The sequence below is a fragment of the Electrona antarctica genome (genome assembly GCF_951216825.1).
Source record: "Electrona antarctica genome assembly, chromosome: 16".
Lineage (NCBI taxonomy): Eukaryota > Metazoa > Chordata > Actinopteri > Myctophiformes > Myctophidae > Electrona > Electrona antarctica.
In genome coordinates this window covers 10,171,043-10,184,078 of record NC_136797.1, presented here as the reverse complement: position 1 = coordinate 10,184,078, position 13,036 = coordinate 10,171,043, and the positions used below count along the sequence as shown (strand labels likewise).

At 40.5% G+C, this 13,036-nt stretch overlaps 2 protein-coding genes across 3 annotated transcripts in view; one reads left to right on the top strand and one right to left on the bottom strand.

Annotated features, from left to right (window-relative positions):
* Positions 1–4,727, top strand: part of LOC306940053 (keratin, type I cytoskeletal 18) — a 69,015-nt gene extending 64,288 nt beyond the window's left edge. For both annotated transcript variants that reach the window (XM_079524989.1, XM_079524990.1), the window contains exons 10-12: positions 2,469–2,686; positions 2,914–2,942; positions 4,592–4,727. In XM_079524989.1, coding sequence (XP_079381115.1) covers positions 2,469–2,686; positions 2,914–2,942; positions 4,592–4,707 — 363 coding nt within the window. In that variant the 3' untranslated portion in view covers positions 4,708–4,727. The remainder of the gene's footprint in view (positions 1–2,468; positions 2,687–2,913; positions 2,943–4,591) is intronic.
* A 3,471-nt stretch (positions 4,728–8,198) lies between these two features.
* nsa2 (NSA2 ribosome biogenesis homolog) lies at positions 8,199–12,981 on the bottom strand. Its single transcript, XM_079523595.1, has 6 exons — positions 12,826–12,981; positions 11,695–11,882; positions 10,715–10,865; positions 9,775–9,954; positions 9,234–9,426; positions 8,199–8,613 (listed from the first exon to the last, which is right to left on the bottom strand). The coding sequence occupies exons 1-6, from the start codon at positions 12,826–12,828 to the stop codon at positions 8,546–8,548; spliced, it is 783 nt and encodes a 260-aa protein (XP_079379721.1). The 5' UTR covers positions 12,829–12,981; the 3' UTR covers positions 8,199–8,545.
* Positions 12,982–13,036: the final 55 nt, after the last annotated feature.

The window sequence follows — 13,036 nt, the reverse complement described above, 5'->3', positions numbered from 1 at the left end:
CACCAGGCCGAAGGCATGGGGAGAGAGTATGTTGTCTCCACCAGGCCGAAGGCATGGGGAGAGAGTATGTTGTCTCCACCAGGCCGAAGGCATGGGGAGAGAGTACAGTTGGGTGCCACCGATATTGTCCCTTATCATTTGACCCATTTAGGCCTGACCTCAAAATGTAAAAAAATCCTTCTAAATCCTCCAGTTTTCTGAAATAAATATTTTCACGATTTTTCAAAAATAGCAGACCTACAAGCTCGTAGCGCGCCACTCGGTGGCGCGCTATGAGCTTGTAGATCTGCTATTTTTCAATAGCTAAATTATAACATAAAACACCAAAAGGGGTTCCCGCCCAAAATGGGTTAACTGTCCTTTTGCGCAGATCACGCAAACCTCAGCAAAAAGAAAAGGACAATATTGATGGCCTCCAACTGTATGTTTTGCACTCCGTCCGTGTGTGTGTGTGTGTGTGTGTGTGTGTGTGCGTCCGTCCGTCCTTCCTTCCTTCCGTCCGTCTGTTACCAGCTAATCTCCGGCACCGTTGGCACGATCCATGCCAAACTTTGCGCACACACTATCTGGATGCCAACGATGAACCTCTGCCCCAAATATTCCTCAACGGCCTGTTATAGCACCACCACGAGGCCGATTTAGGCAAAACGCATTTCTGTAGATTACTCGTACACATTTTATCCATACATCACACAATTCAGTATACACTATCTCCATAGTCATGTGATCAACACGGATCTGCACCATTTCCCATCTTCCTTCCTGATTGGCTAAGAATTGCTTCCAAAGCTCACATGATTGGTCCGTTTCGAACAAAATGCCACAAATCACAAACACAGTGTGCAATTTCCGTGAAATTATACACGCACATTTCCACTAGGCTGAGGACGACATGACACAATTTATTTTCCAAACCAGCCTCATGGTGATATAAAACATGTTTATATCACTCCTAAACATTTTGCCAAACATCACACACACACCTATCCTCCTGGTGGAGACCTGTGCCCAGAAGGGCACCTTTTCTAGTTCATCCTGTTATACTGCGTATATTCTCATGCATGCGCATGTACTCCTAAATTATTTGAATATTCACTTCATATTGACACCAAAACATGGAATTGAAACATCATTCAAGTAGGTTCAGCATTCACTCGATTATAGAGGTAATGTCAAAGAAAGTGTTGGCTCAATGTGGAGAAGACAAGCATTGTGTATGTGTACAGTAACAGATTTATTTATTATACTTTTTGATGGTTTTTGTAGTTCATCACTTACTGAGAGGTACTTGATTTGCAATAGATATCTCCAAATTGTTGTTTTGAATAGAACATTGTACAGGTCAGTACAGTAAAGTCCATTATGAGTCACACTCACAGCCAATTCCGGAAATCAAGACTGACATCAAACTGACAACAAATCCATTACAACTAAAACTGATACTAGACTCTGAGATGCTCACATTGACAGCATACGGTAAATAAGTGAGGAGGCAGGAGAGGAGACATACTTACTTAACCATTAAAAGACAAACAAAATGGAAACCTTATTTATATGTGTCGAAAGCACAAATCTGTTATCATTCAGGAGGTCACTGGTGCACAAACGTGCGTATTATTATTTTAAAAAATATTCCTAAAAACAGAGAAATTAAGTTGGGAACTTCTCCTTTGGTCCACCCATTCCTAAGACACGTGAGTGGTGCAGAATAAAAATTTAAAAAGTCCATTGTGGGTGTATTAGATTTTTCTCTATCACACTATCACTAAACACGAGTGAATTTCACCCGAACACCTGCCTGTAGAAAAAACATGATCTGTGTCTGTCAGATCATGTTAATGCAGATAATGCAGATTGTGAAGGAATTGAGGTCACGGTGACCTTTGACCTGAGACTGAGAGAATAATCAAAGAATTCCTGACAGATTGAGTTCACAATGTTGGAACGGATGACTGATAGACAGATGGACAGATACACATTACAACAGTATAGTTACTTTGTAGATTTTGATTATTACCACAAAACATACGGTACATTGAAATGTACTGTATATAGGGCTGAAGTGGTCAGCCATTTGAAAATAGCCGATGTACAAGCTCACAATGTGTCGCGATTGGAGGGTAAGGGTAACCTGTCTCGTCCAAGCCCCCAGTGAGGCTCTCCCACGTTGAAGCACTCGGCCCTACTGGTCAGAGGAGGGACTGCAGGCGGACCCGTGGAGTAATGACGAGGAAACCCTATGCAGCTGGGCTTTAACATTGAGCGCTCGTTTACACTACACGGAAAAATGCAGAAGTAGACGGTTCTTCCGGGTGCTTCAAAACGCCACTGAGCAAGTTCCACTGAAATGAATAGCGGGGGGGGGATGCTGTCGCTCCGGTTCAGTCTCTATCCTTTTAATACTCTATGGTCCTCACTAGATGTACAGAGTTGGAAGGGTAACCTGTCTCGTCTTGTGTCCTCACTAGGTGGCAGCGCTGGAGGGCAACCTGGGCGAGACGGGCCAGAAGTACGCCAGTGAGATGGACAAGCTGCAGTCGACGCTCAACCAGCAGGAGGACGACCTGTCCCAGCTCCGGCTGGACATGCAGCGCACCAAGACCGACTACGAGCAGCTGCTCCGCATCAAGCAGAACCTGGAGATGGAGATCGCCACCTACAGGCGTCTGCTGGAGGGAGAGGAGGCGTGAGTTCTTCTTCTGTCTTTATGTACCTTCTTCTTCTTCTTCTTCTTCGAGTCTCAGCAATCTCAGATCGTCGTTCTGCCAATATCGGGCAATAAACCATTTAGCAGGATGTGATGTCCCATTGAAGCCGTTGTGTATTACAATGGTTCTTCTTAGGTACACAGCCAGGGTTAGAGCAAATCCTAATCTTGTCTTCATGCTAACATGTCTTCTTTCTGTCCCTCAGCGTCAAGGAAGTTCCTCCTCCTCCTAAAAGTGAGTACTTTGCTTTGATACACAAGATTTGTGTAATGGGATGGGAACGGTTATTTTTAATTGATTCTGGGTTAGGGTTATTTGTTTTATCTGTTTCAAGCATTCATAATATAATCACATGGTAATGATTGATCTACCATTTGTAAATATGATTGATCTACCATTTGTAAATATGATTGATCTACCATTTGTAAATATGGGTGGACAAAGTTACATGTTGATACAAATGACAATAAAATGGTGCACACACGCACACACACACACACACAGAACCAGGGCAGTGCGGCACAAGCCATGTCAAATGATACTTTTACAAGCCGTAAACAATTAAAGAACATCACAAACAACTCGGCTCCTATAGCAACCAACTAATGTGGGTGTGAAAGTCCATTTACCAGAACACGTCTATGTCTGACTAAGACTGCTGAATCCAAAAATAATAATAAAGAAGGAGAAGAAGAAGAATGTAATGTACAGTATGTACAGTAAACATCAACTTAAAAAAGTCTGAAATAATTCCTTGAAACAAACACACGAAAACACCTGTGATAGGTGTGTGTGTGTGTGTGTGTGTGTGTGTGTGTGTGTGTGTGTGTGTGTGTGTGTGTGTGTGTGTGTGTGTGTGTGTGTGTGTGTGTGTGTGTGTGTGTGTGTGTGTGTGTGTGTGTGTGTGTGTGTGTTGCATAGGATTTATTTCTATTTTGTATTAAACAAGTTAAATAAACCCAAGGGAAGTTTCCAGCAGTATTGCTGTTAATTTTGTATTGTAGTGTAATTACAGTTATTAGAGTGGGGATGTAGTCTATAATTATATGCTATATATATATATATATATATATATATATACACACACACACACACACATGAATATACATTCATATAGACATAGAATTCTGATACATCTTTTTAATCTCATCTCATGTAATCTCAGGTTTCGTCTAACAAATAATAAATCAGCCTTTAAGAAAAAGATATAAAGAGTTATTTACTTGAATACAGATGACCAGAAGTTGAAAGAAACAACTTTAGGCTAAACAATTACAGTCATTCTATACCAGTGTTTGTTTTAAATCTGTTTTATAATTGAGATTTGATGAGATGTAATTGTGTTAATTAAATCAGCTAATGGGGATCCTTTTCAAATAAACAAATAAAATAAAGGAGAAGAAGAATGTAATGAATATGTAAAAATCAACTTAAAAAATGCAAAATAACTGCCTCCCCAACGTTGGCGTTTGGTCCTGGTCTAGTGTGTTTATGTCCATTTGTGTTATTTGTGTTTACTGTTTTTTTGTTTGTCCAGCTTGATTTTATGTGTCACTCTATGCTGTTGTAGCGCTTCAATTTCCCTTCGGGGATTAATTAATAAAGTATATCTCATCTCATCTCATCTCTCTCAAACACATTGCTGCCAATGCCATTGGAATTCAATCAGATCACATGTCGCGTCAATTTTGATGAATTGAACATGGTGGACCCTCTTGTAAACAAGTGTAATGCTTAATTGGGTCGTCCACTCACAGTTAACAGTCTTTGTATTGAGTTTGTGCTTGAAATGTACTGTAATTCTGCAAACTGTTAATAAATAAATCAATCAATCAGTCATCTCATATAATATCTGCTCTCAATCATGTGTCTTTGCGGTGCAGAGGAGCCTGACGTGCGCACCAGGAAGATCGTGAAGGTGGTGACCCAGACCATGGTCAATGGCAAGGTGGTGGACGAGACCAGTGAGGTGGAGCAGATTGAGGAGACAAAGAAATAGAGAGAGAGAGAGAGAGAGGGATAGAGAGAGAGAGAGGGATAGAGAGAGAGAGGGATAGAGAGAGAGAGAGAGAGAGAGAGAGAGAGAGAGAGAGAGAGAGAGAGAGAGAGAGAGAGTGCAAAGAGCATAAGACTAGAGCAGTGGTGCCCAAACTGTTTCATCTCAAGGACCCCCAAATTGACACTAATTAGCCCTGCGGACCCCCATTTGAAAAGATATGCCAATAGAGGGTATGCGCGTGACATCATCATCAAACCAGGAAGTTATGCAGGAAGGCCTACTGAGTGGCAAAAACAATGTTAAACTCACTTTGCCTGTTGCTTTGCCACTCAATTTGCCACTCGATGTGCCATTCACTTTAAGCATGCGCATACCCATAGAGGTTATGCGCATGCATAAAGTGAATGCCAGATCGAGTGGCAAAGTGAGTGACAAAGTGAATTTAATGTTGTTTAAAGTCATTTAATGCAATCAAATAGGACTTTTCTGTTTGGATGTATGGGCTGTCAAGGCCAGAAAGTAGTTTTTGGCCACTCAGTAGGCATTCCCGCATAACTATGATGATGATGTCACGTGCATGCCCTCTATAAGGACCCCCATGAGAGAAGGTTTTTACGGCTCTAGCAGTGATTCTCAGCGCGTTTAATTTCCAGTTTGACATGCATTAGTCTACGGACCCCCATTTAATGGCATTTCTATCTCTGGGACCCCCAAATTCAGGTAAAATCAAGGTTAATTTAATTCTGAGTGTAGAAAATGGAACCAAAATTACCCACACTCTCAGAGTTACAGACCCATAAGGGTCCATTTGGTTCCAAACTATCACTTAGCCGGGGACCCCCTGGAACTCCCTCAAGGACCCCTGGAACCCCCGGAACCCACTTTGGGAGCCACTGGACTAGAGGAGAAAAGGGCAAACTAAGGCCCAAGTAATTTAGCTTTGGTTTAAATTTGAAATTAATTAATGAAGGAAATAGTTTACGGAGATGCAGACATATTTGTAACTAAACCAGCATCATTCTTACTTACAAAAGAAGCACATTCATTTGCTTTTGGAGAAAATAAAAAGTAGACAGACTAGATCATTTTAACAACACCCACTTTGAATCGCTTACAGTGTGAGTGAACATATTCTACAACAATAATTGTAATTGTTTGTTTTAACAATAATATAGTTTAGTTCTGCATTATGAAACTCTGTTTATGGTGACTAGAGGAATCACTTCTAACTTTATAGCTTTCTCTTTTACTACTACAGTTTTCTGGAATTTCTTCAGATATTTATTTCTTATGAATCTATACCAGAGAAGGCAATACATAGGCCTACTGAAGTAAAATCACAATACAGATGTATTTCTCTTGAATAGAGGGTATGTGCATGCATAAAGTGAATGGCAAATCGAGTGGCAAAGTAAGTGGCAAAGTGAGTTTAATGCAATCATATTGGACTTTTCTGTTTGGATGTATGGGCTGTCAAGGCCAGAAAGTAATTTTTGGCACTCAGTAGGCGTTCCCCCATAACTTCCTGGTTTGATGATGATGTCACGCGCATACCCTCTATAGCATTTCATTGTTTTTGATTCAGGTGCTTGTGTTTAAATTCTCTGAAAATCTCAATAAAGTTGTCCCATCCCCTTGTAAAAGTATGAATTCCCTCCATTTTTCTCTTATTACTGTGATGCATAAAATGTCAAATTGTTAGGTATTGTATGTACTGCATTATGCTGTGAGCTTGTGGATGGGCTTTTTTTCCTTTTTTTGGAAAGAAAATTTATGTAGAGAGAGAGAGCTTATGCAGTTAATAATTAGGTCTATCAGTTGTATAGTCAAATCAAGCGACAATCAAGTCTTTGCTGAGATGCAACTTAGATGCTGCCTTCAATTTGGCATTAGGCCTAAACTTATTATTTGTTTTCACTATTTGAATCTAAAAATGTATTTGCGTTAAAAGCTCACATCATATATCGGCATAAACAGTGTTTCAGAGGAGAGGGCAGAACAGAAGGATGAAACCAGCTTACCTTTATAATTGGAGTCACTCACTGACTCACTCCTCCCCACTTATTATGAAGGTGGGTCACAGCTGTTTCCATTGAGCTAAAGTGTGTGTGTAAATATTTCAACAACTTACTGTATTGTTCAACATGAGAGTGATTATCAGCTACTCACTTCCATTCTTCTCCCCCCACTCCCTCCTTGTAGTGTTGATTTTGACAGCAAATTTTTATTTTTGTTTTAGTCATAGTCTCTTGAATAGTTTACATGTAGTTGTCACATTTGTGTCACCTGGGATGTTTTAGTGTTAGTCTAGTTATAGTCTACTAAATTTCAAAAGATTTAGTCGAATTAAAATATATTTTGGCGGGCTTTGATGCTGTCGTAATGACTGTTATTACACTTGCTGAAAATAGCCGATCTACAAGCTCACAACGCGACGCATTGTGAGCTTGTAGATCTGCTATTTACAGCACGCAACCAAGTGTAAAATGACTTATACTGGATCTCTTGTCCACTGGTCCCTTCCTAACATTTTAGTCTAGTTTTTATTTGTCGACGAAATTGTCAACATATTTAGTCATCATAGCTTCGTTTCCATGTAGTTTTCCTCATGTGAAACATTTTTTCGTCTTCGTTTTAGTTGACAGACAACACTGTCATGAGCACTGAGACAATAATGACCAACGATGGAGATGACTCGGAGACAGGGAGATCATAAGATTAACCGGTCTAGTAAACCGAAATCCCTTCCAGAAGTTCCCCTGCATGGCTCATCCTTTAATTGGTTCTCACACTGTTTCACATTGATTACAACACAACACACACATTCTGCCAACCTAGGCCTCATTCACGTAGCAAACAGCAATCAAGCTAATGTTTGGTCGTTTTTGGGCCACCACAATGCTTTTCCAATGGGAGTCACCTGGTTTGACCAAACATTGTGACTCCCATTGGAAAAGCATTGTGGTGGCCCAAAAAAAACGACCAAACATTTGCTTGATTGGTGTTTGGTACGTGTGAATGAGGCCCTACTCTGGTGAGGTAATTAACCACGATAGGCCGGCCGGGCCGTCATCACATGACATCAAGATGTGATTCATCATGTTAATGATTTTTTTCAGACCTCCAGTTCTAGGAAACACAGAATGGGGGGGATTTTTTTTATTATAACACCTAAGTTATATTAATGACATAGTAAAATGTTGAAAATGAGTGGTATTCCCCTTTAGGTACCTCCTCAGTTGTTACAATTGCCAGCTTAAAATCATCTTTACAAACACCTAGGCTTTTGTAGGCTTTGATGTGCTTTACACCAAAACACCCAGAGTGGGAGGGCAGTTTGTTTGTAAGTGGGACCCCATTAAATGCTGTAAAATCTTCAGTGTTTAACTCTGAGAGTGTACCCATCCATCCAAATGTTCCATGGAGTTACAAACACTCCATTTTGACCCCCGGAATCGTCCACAGACTGAGAAACAGTGACAAAGACACAATTCCCAATGGCAAACGTGTTTCTATTATACATCTTTATTTCTGTGTTTAAGGTTTAAGCCTTAAGGCATCAATAAACATGGCTTGGATTTGCTTTACTCGGTTTATTACAAAATGTCACACATTAAATGTCAACACAACCCCGTTTTATTTTGTTTCGAGTATTAGCTCCGTTACAGAAATATCTTCAAAATGGCAGTCAGCCTTCTAGACGCTTCTCAGATGATCCCGTCCTTCGATGCTCCGTCCATGTGTTGTTGAACCCCTGTTTTCTTAGTCCTGTCCGGCAGCACAGGCCAAATGTACTAAGAGTGGTGTAACCAAGTACAGTCTGTATAGATGAGTCCTTTTACACGAGCAGAACAGCATTAATGCAGCCGTCGTTCTCTGGGTTATTTGTCACCTGGGCATATTTACCTGGGGAATAACAAAAAGAAAAGACCTTTAAAGCTACACCATACTGTACCACTTATACATATGCATAGTACACCACAATAAAGTGCTTTGCAGTGTACAGGATGTACACTGCAGTTCAATGCAGAGCCATGCACGTTTGTTGTTTTTGAGGGGCGCTAGCCCCTCCAACATCTGGCTTTCAGAAATTACGTCATGTGGCAGCCAAGTCTATGAACTTTTAATGTTTGTTTAGAGCACTTTAAACAAACATTACCTGGCGCTCAGGCCTCACTTCACATGAGTGTGATCACTTCGATGAGTATAATATTAGGTTCCCCAGTAACCAGTTCATCAGACTTTAGTTCTACAAACTACATTTGCTGCTTATTTGAAGAGGTCACATCAGTATATGGATTTTCAACCTCTAACCACTTACTTTGGTTAAAGGTAACCCTACACTAGGACCTAATTTTCCCTGTAGACCAAATATCTTCAGACAAATAGCCGATCAGCAAGCTCAGGATGTGTGTGATGTAGAATTTGACAATGAGCTTTTAGATCTGCTATTTTTGCCAAATGTTTGGCCCAGAATAGGGACGCTACGTTTCCAGAGACTAAAAACACATTAACTGAAGACTCACCCCAGATGACCTTTCCTCCTTGTGTAACCAAGCCCAGCTCACTGACATTGACTTCAATAACGGTTCCCTTGGTGATGACTCCTAGGGACGTGTAGAGAGGAGATGAAGGGTTCTTCTTCACTCCAAGGATGGGCAGGCAGAAAGTGGCTTTCAGCTCTGGATGGGTGACATGGGCCTTCTTAAAACGCAAGCCCTGGAGGAGATGGAAAATAGTAAGGTATTTTTTTAAAACAAAACAGGAAAGCATCTGTCATTTTACATTTTTGCGTTGGCTATTCACAAATAGCAGACAGACAAGCTCACTGCGCGTCACTTTGTGCTGCGTTGCGAGCTTGTACATCTGCTATTTTTTAACATAATTTTGAAAAAAATTTAAAGTGTGAGAACTACTGATTTAGAAGGCATTTGTAGAATAGCGCGCGATCTGCTATTTTTCAATGGCTAACGCATAACATAATGCTAACACCAAAAGGGGTTCCCGCCCAAAATGGGTTAAACATACACACAGAAAAACGCAGTACATAGTGTTTCATGTTCTTACCATGGGTCTGATGAAACGCTCATATTTAGGAGGCTTTCGGGTGAAGCCGTCGCCAACAAAGGTCACTTTGGTGACCATTCTCTTCCAGGCTTTCTTTTGCCTCTTTCCTGTCTTGAGGACTTTGAGCACCTCCGTCTCTCCCTGGGCTCGCACCTTTGGCAGGGGTACCTCCCATTTACCCTTTACAGGAAAGAAAGAAAAGACAATTAGTTTCATTTTTACTAGCACAGTATGTCCGTTTACTTTAGGGCTGACACTATCTGTAACGAAGGCTCTCACTATCTCCAAATATGGAGATATCCCACATATCTTACTAACTAACATTACAATCTCCAGACTTGGCCCGGGCTGACCTAGAGCTTCATATATGGAAACAAAAGAGTTGACATCAGGTCAATGGCTATAGACGACTGGCATCATCATCCAGCCAAGCCCTATATAACGAGTAATCATTACAGATGAAAGAGATGCAAGCTGTATTTACTACGCTCCTCACGAGAGACTCCAACGCCTTTCCGTACGAGACAGAATCACCGGACACCACTGCGAACTCAAACAACCAGTTCTAATTGAGTTGTTTTTTTTTTACTATCGTTTATTTTTGAGTGGTGCAAACCACTCCAACAACCAGCTTTGTCTGTATGTTTGTGTACCTGTGTACGTGTCCGTGTACGTGTGTGCGTGTCCGTGCACAGGTGAGCATGGTTACTATGGTCACTGACATTACGTCAGACCACAGCTGATCAGGCTATATAAGACCTTGCACCACTCAGTTCATACGGGTGTGATTTTTTTATAGTTATAGACTAATTATAGTAGAGAATGTTCTATATTTGCAGTCCCAGTTTAAACGCCAATTAGTAGACAGGCAGCACATATAACTGGCCATTCAGAGTGCGCCCACAGTGCCTCGGATCCAAGGAGAATTGAAGTGACTTACAGCCTTCTCTTTCCTCTTCTGCTTGATCATGTTGGAGAGGACCTTGGCACGGGACTGTCCCTCTCTGTCCAACAGGTAGGCTGGCACGGCTCCCTCGGGGGTCTTGTCATCATTCTTCTGCTTGGTCCTTCTCTGTTCGTGCATTTTGATGCTGCAAACATGTGAAAGAACAAGTCAACATGGTTTTAATTTCCAAAGCAATGCTTAAATATTGTTTTGGCCACAGTTCAGAGTACGGTTATTTTTCACTTAATGATTCTTCGATCAAGGTGAGGAACAGCATGTTTATATCCGCCATCAAGGTGAGGAACAGCATGTTTATATCCGCCATCAAGGTGAGGAACAGCATGTTTATATCCGCCATCAAGGTGAGGAACAGCATGTTTATATCCGCCATCAAGGTGAGGAACAGCATGTTTATATCCGCCATCAAGGTGAGGAACAGCATGTTTATATCCGCCATCAAGGTGAGGAACAGCATGTTTATATCCGCCATCATAGATAAGGTTTTAACTCCATCAAAGGTTACCTCAATGAATACTTTTTTTATCACTTCTTCAGGTTATAGCAGCTATGTTGTTTTTGTTTTGATCGTCATGTTCCACCTCAAATCACCTTAATTAAAGTTCTAAAGCGGAAATTAACACAACTCCCTCAACTCACATAATTTGGAAACTTTAATTTTAATAAAGAAATCTGTGGGACACTGACAAGGACCTAAATATGCAAATGACGAAATATGGTAAATTGATTTACTCAATCTTTTTAAGACGCATTTGTTAATCCATTCTGTTTTGGTGTTTTAGCTATTGAAAAATAGCAAATCTTTGAATATATATTCTTTCAGAGCCAACGTTTTTCTTATTTCGACGGCGGGCCTAAATGGGTTAAATTCAAAGTTATCCATCAGGTTGGCTATTTTCGGCCGCCATGCGACGGTGCTTAAAATAGGCATGGGACTGATGTGTGTGTGTACTCACGTCTTCTTCATCTGGATCTTCTCAGAATGCCTCTGCTTGTGGTAGAGCTTGGCCTTCAGTCCGATCATCTTCTTGGCTTTGTGCGAGCGCTCGTGAACCTCACGACTCTCCTTCTTCCTCTTCCTCTCGTGGTAATCCAGGCGGTAGCCATGCCGCTTGCGGGCTAACTCAATGTGTTCGTTCTGAGGCTGCAGAGGACACAAAAAAAACAAAAGCAAACGGATTGAGTTAGATTTCCTTTGAAATTTAGTTAAATTGAGTGTTAACTCAATTGAACTCATCTATTGATCTAATTGAGTGTTAACTGAATTTATTCTATTGATCTAATTGAGTGTTAAATGAATTTATTCTATTGATCTAATTTAGTGTTAACTCAATTTATCCAATAAGACCTGAGGCCAGTTTTCTGAAAAACTTATGTTGGTAGATCAATTTTCATATCAAGGACAGCCAAAAATTATATATATTTGGATGAATAATTCAATCAATCTATTAATGTATGAATATGACCAGCCCTACTTCACATTACTATTGATTGATTGATTGAAATATGTATTAACAGTTTGCAGAATTACAGTACATTTCAAGCACAAACTCAATACAAAGACTGTTAACTGTGAGTGGACGACCCAATTAAGCATTACACTTGTTTACAAGAGGGTCCACCTTGTTCAATTCATCAAAACAATTAGAGACGTACAAATAGACACTTCTAGTTCTATATATAGTCAAAGAACAGAACAGGAATTCATCATAAAGCCATATTTACTCAAAGCATTTAACTACTTGACTGTGTTTTATTGTATTCTATTTTTGTGTCCTGCCCTGTGAAGCACTTTGAGCTGCATTTATGTATGAAAGGTGCTATACAAATAAAGTTTATTATTATTATAGTTGGATTTTTTTTTAAAACATTTCGCCAATTTTCCATTAGAGCGTTCAGCTGATAAACACACATATATATCCAAACACCCAACAGATTATTTAAAATGTCAAACATAGCAGCACATTCAGTACCCAGCACTCTGCCACATGTAGCTAAAGGCTGTTAGCACAATATGCTACCATGTTTTTGACACGACCGACTTAAAAAAGTACGACGGAGCGAAATACCAAAGTATAACTTCTTACCATGTCGGTGTCTTGTGTGTTAACAGTTACGGTGACGGGGTTTCGGCTGTGGTCTTTAGATGGATGTTGGGGTTTTTGGTATTATTCGTGTTGACGTCCAGGGAAAAGCTGTTATATTCCCCGAGTTGATATTTGAGAGGAAGTACGTCATGCACAACGCATGTCTACGTGTGCGTCCGTTGAGTGTCACCGGGTGGAAACTATGGTAACA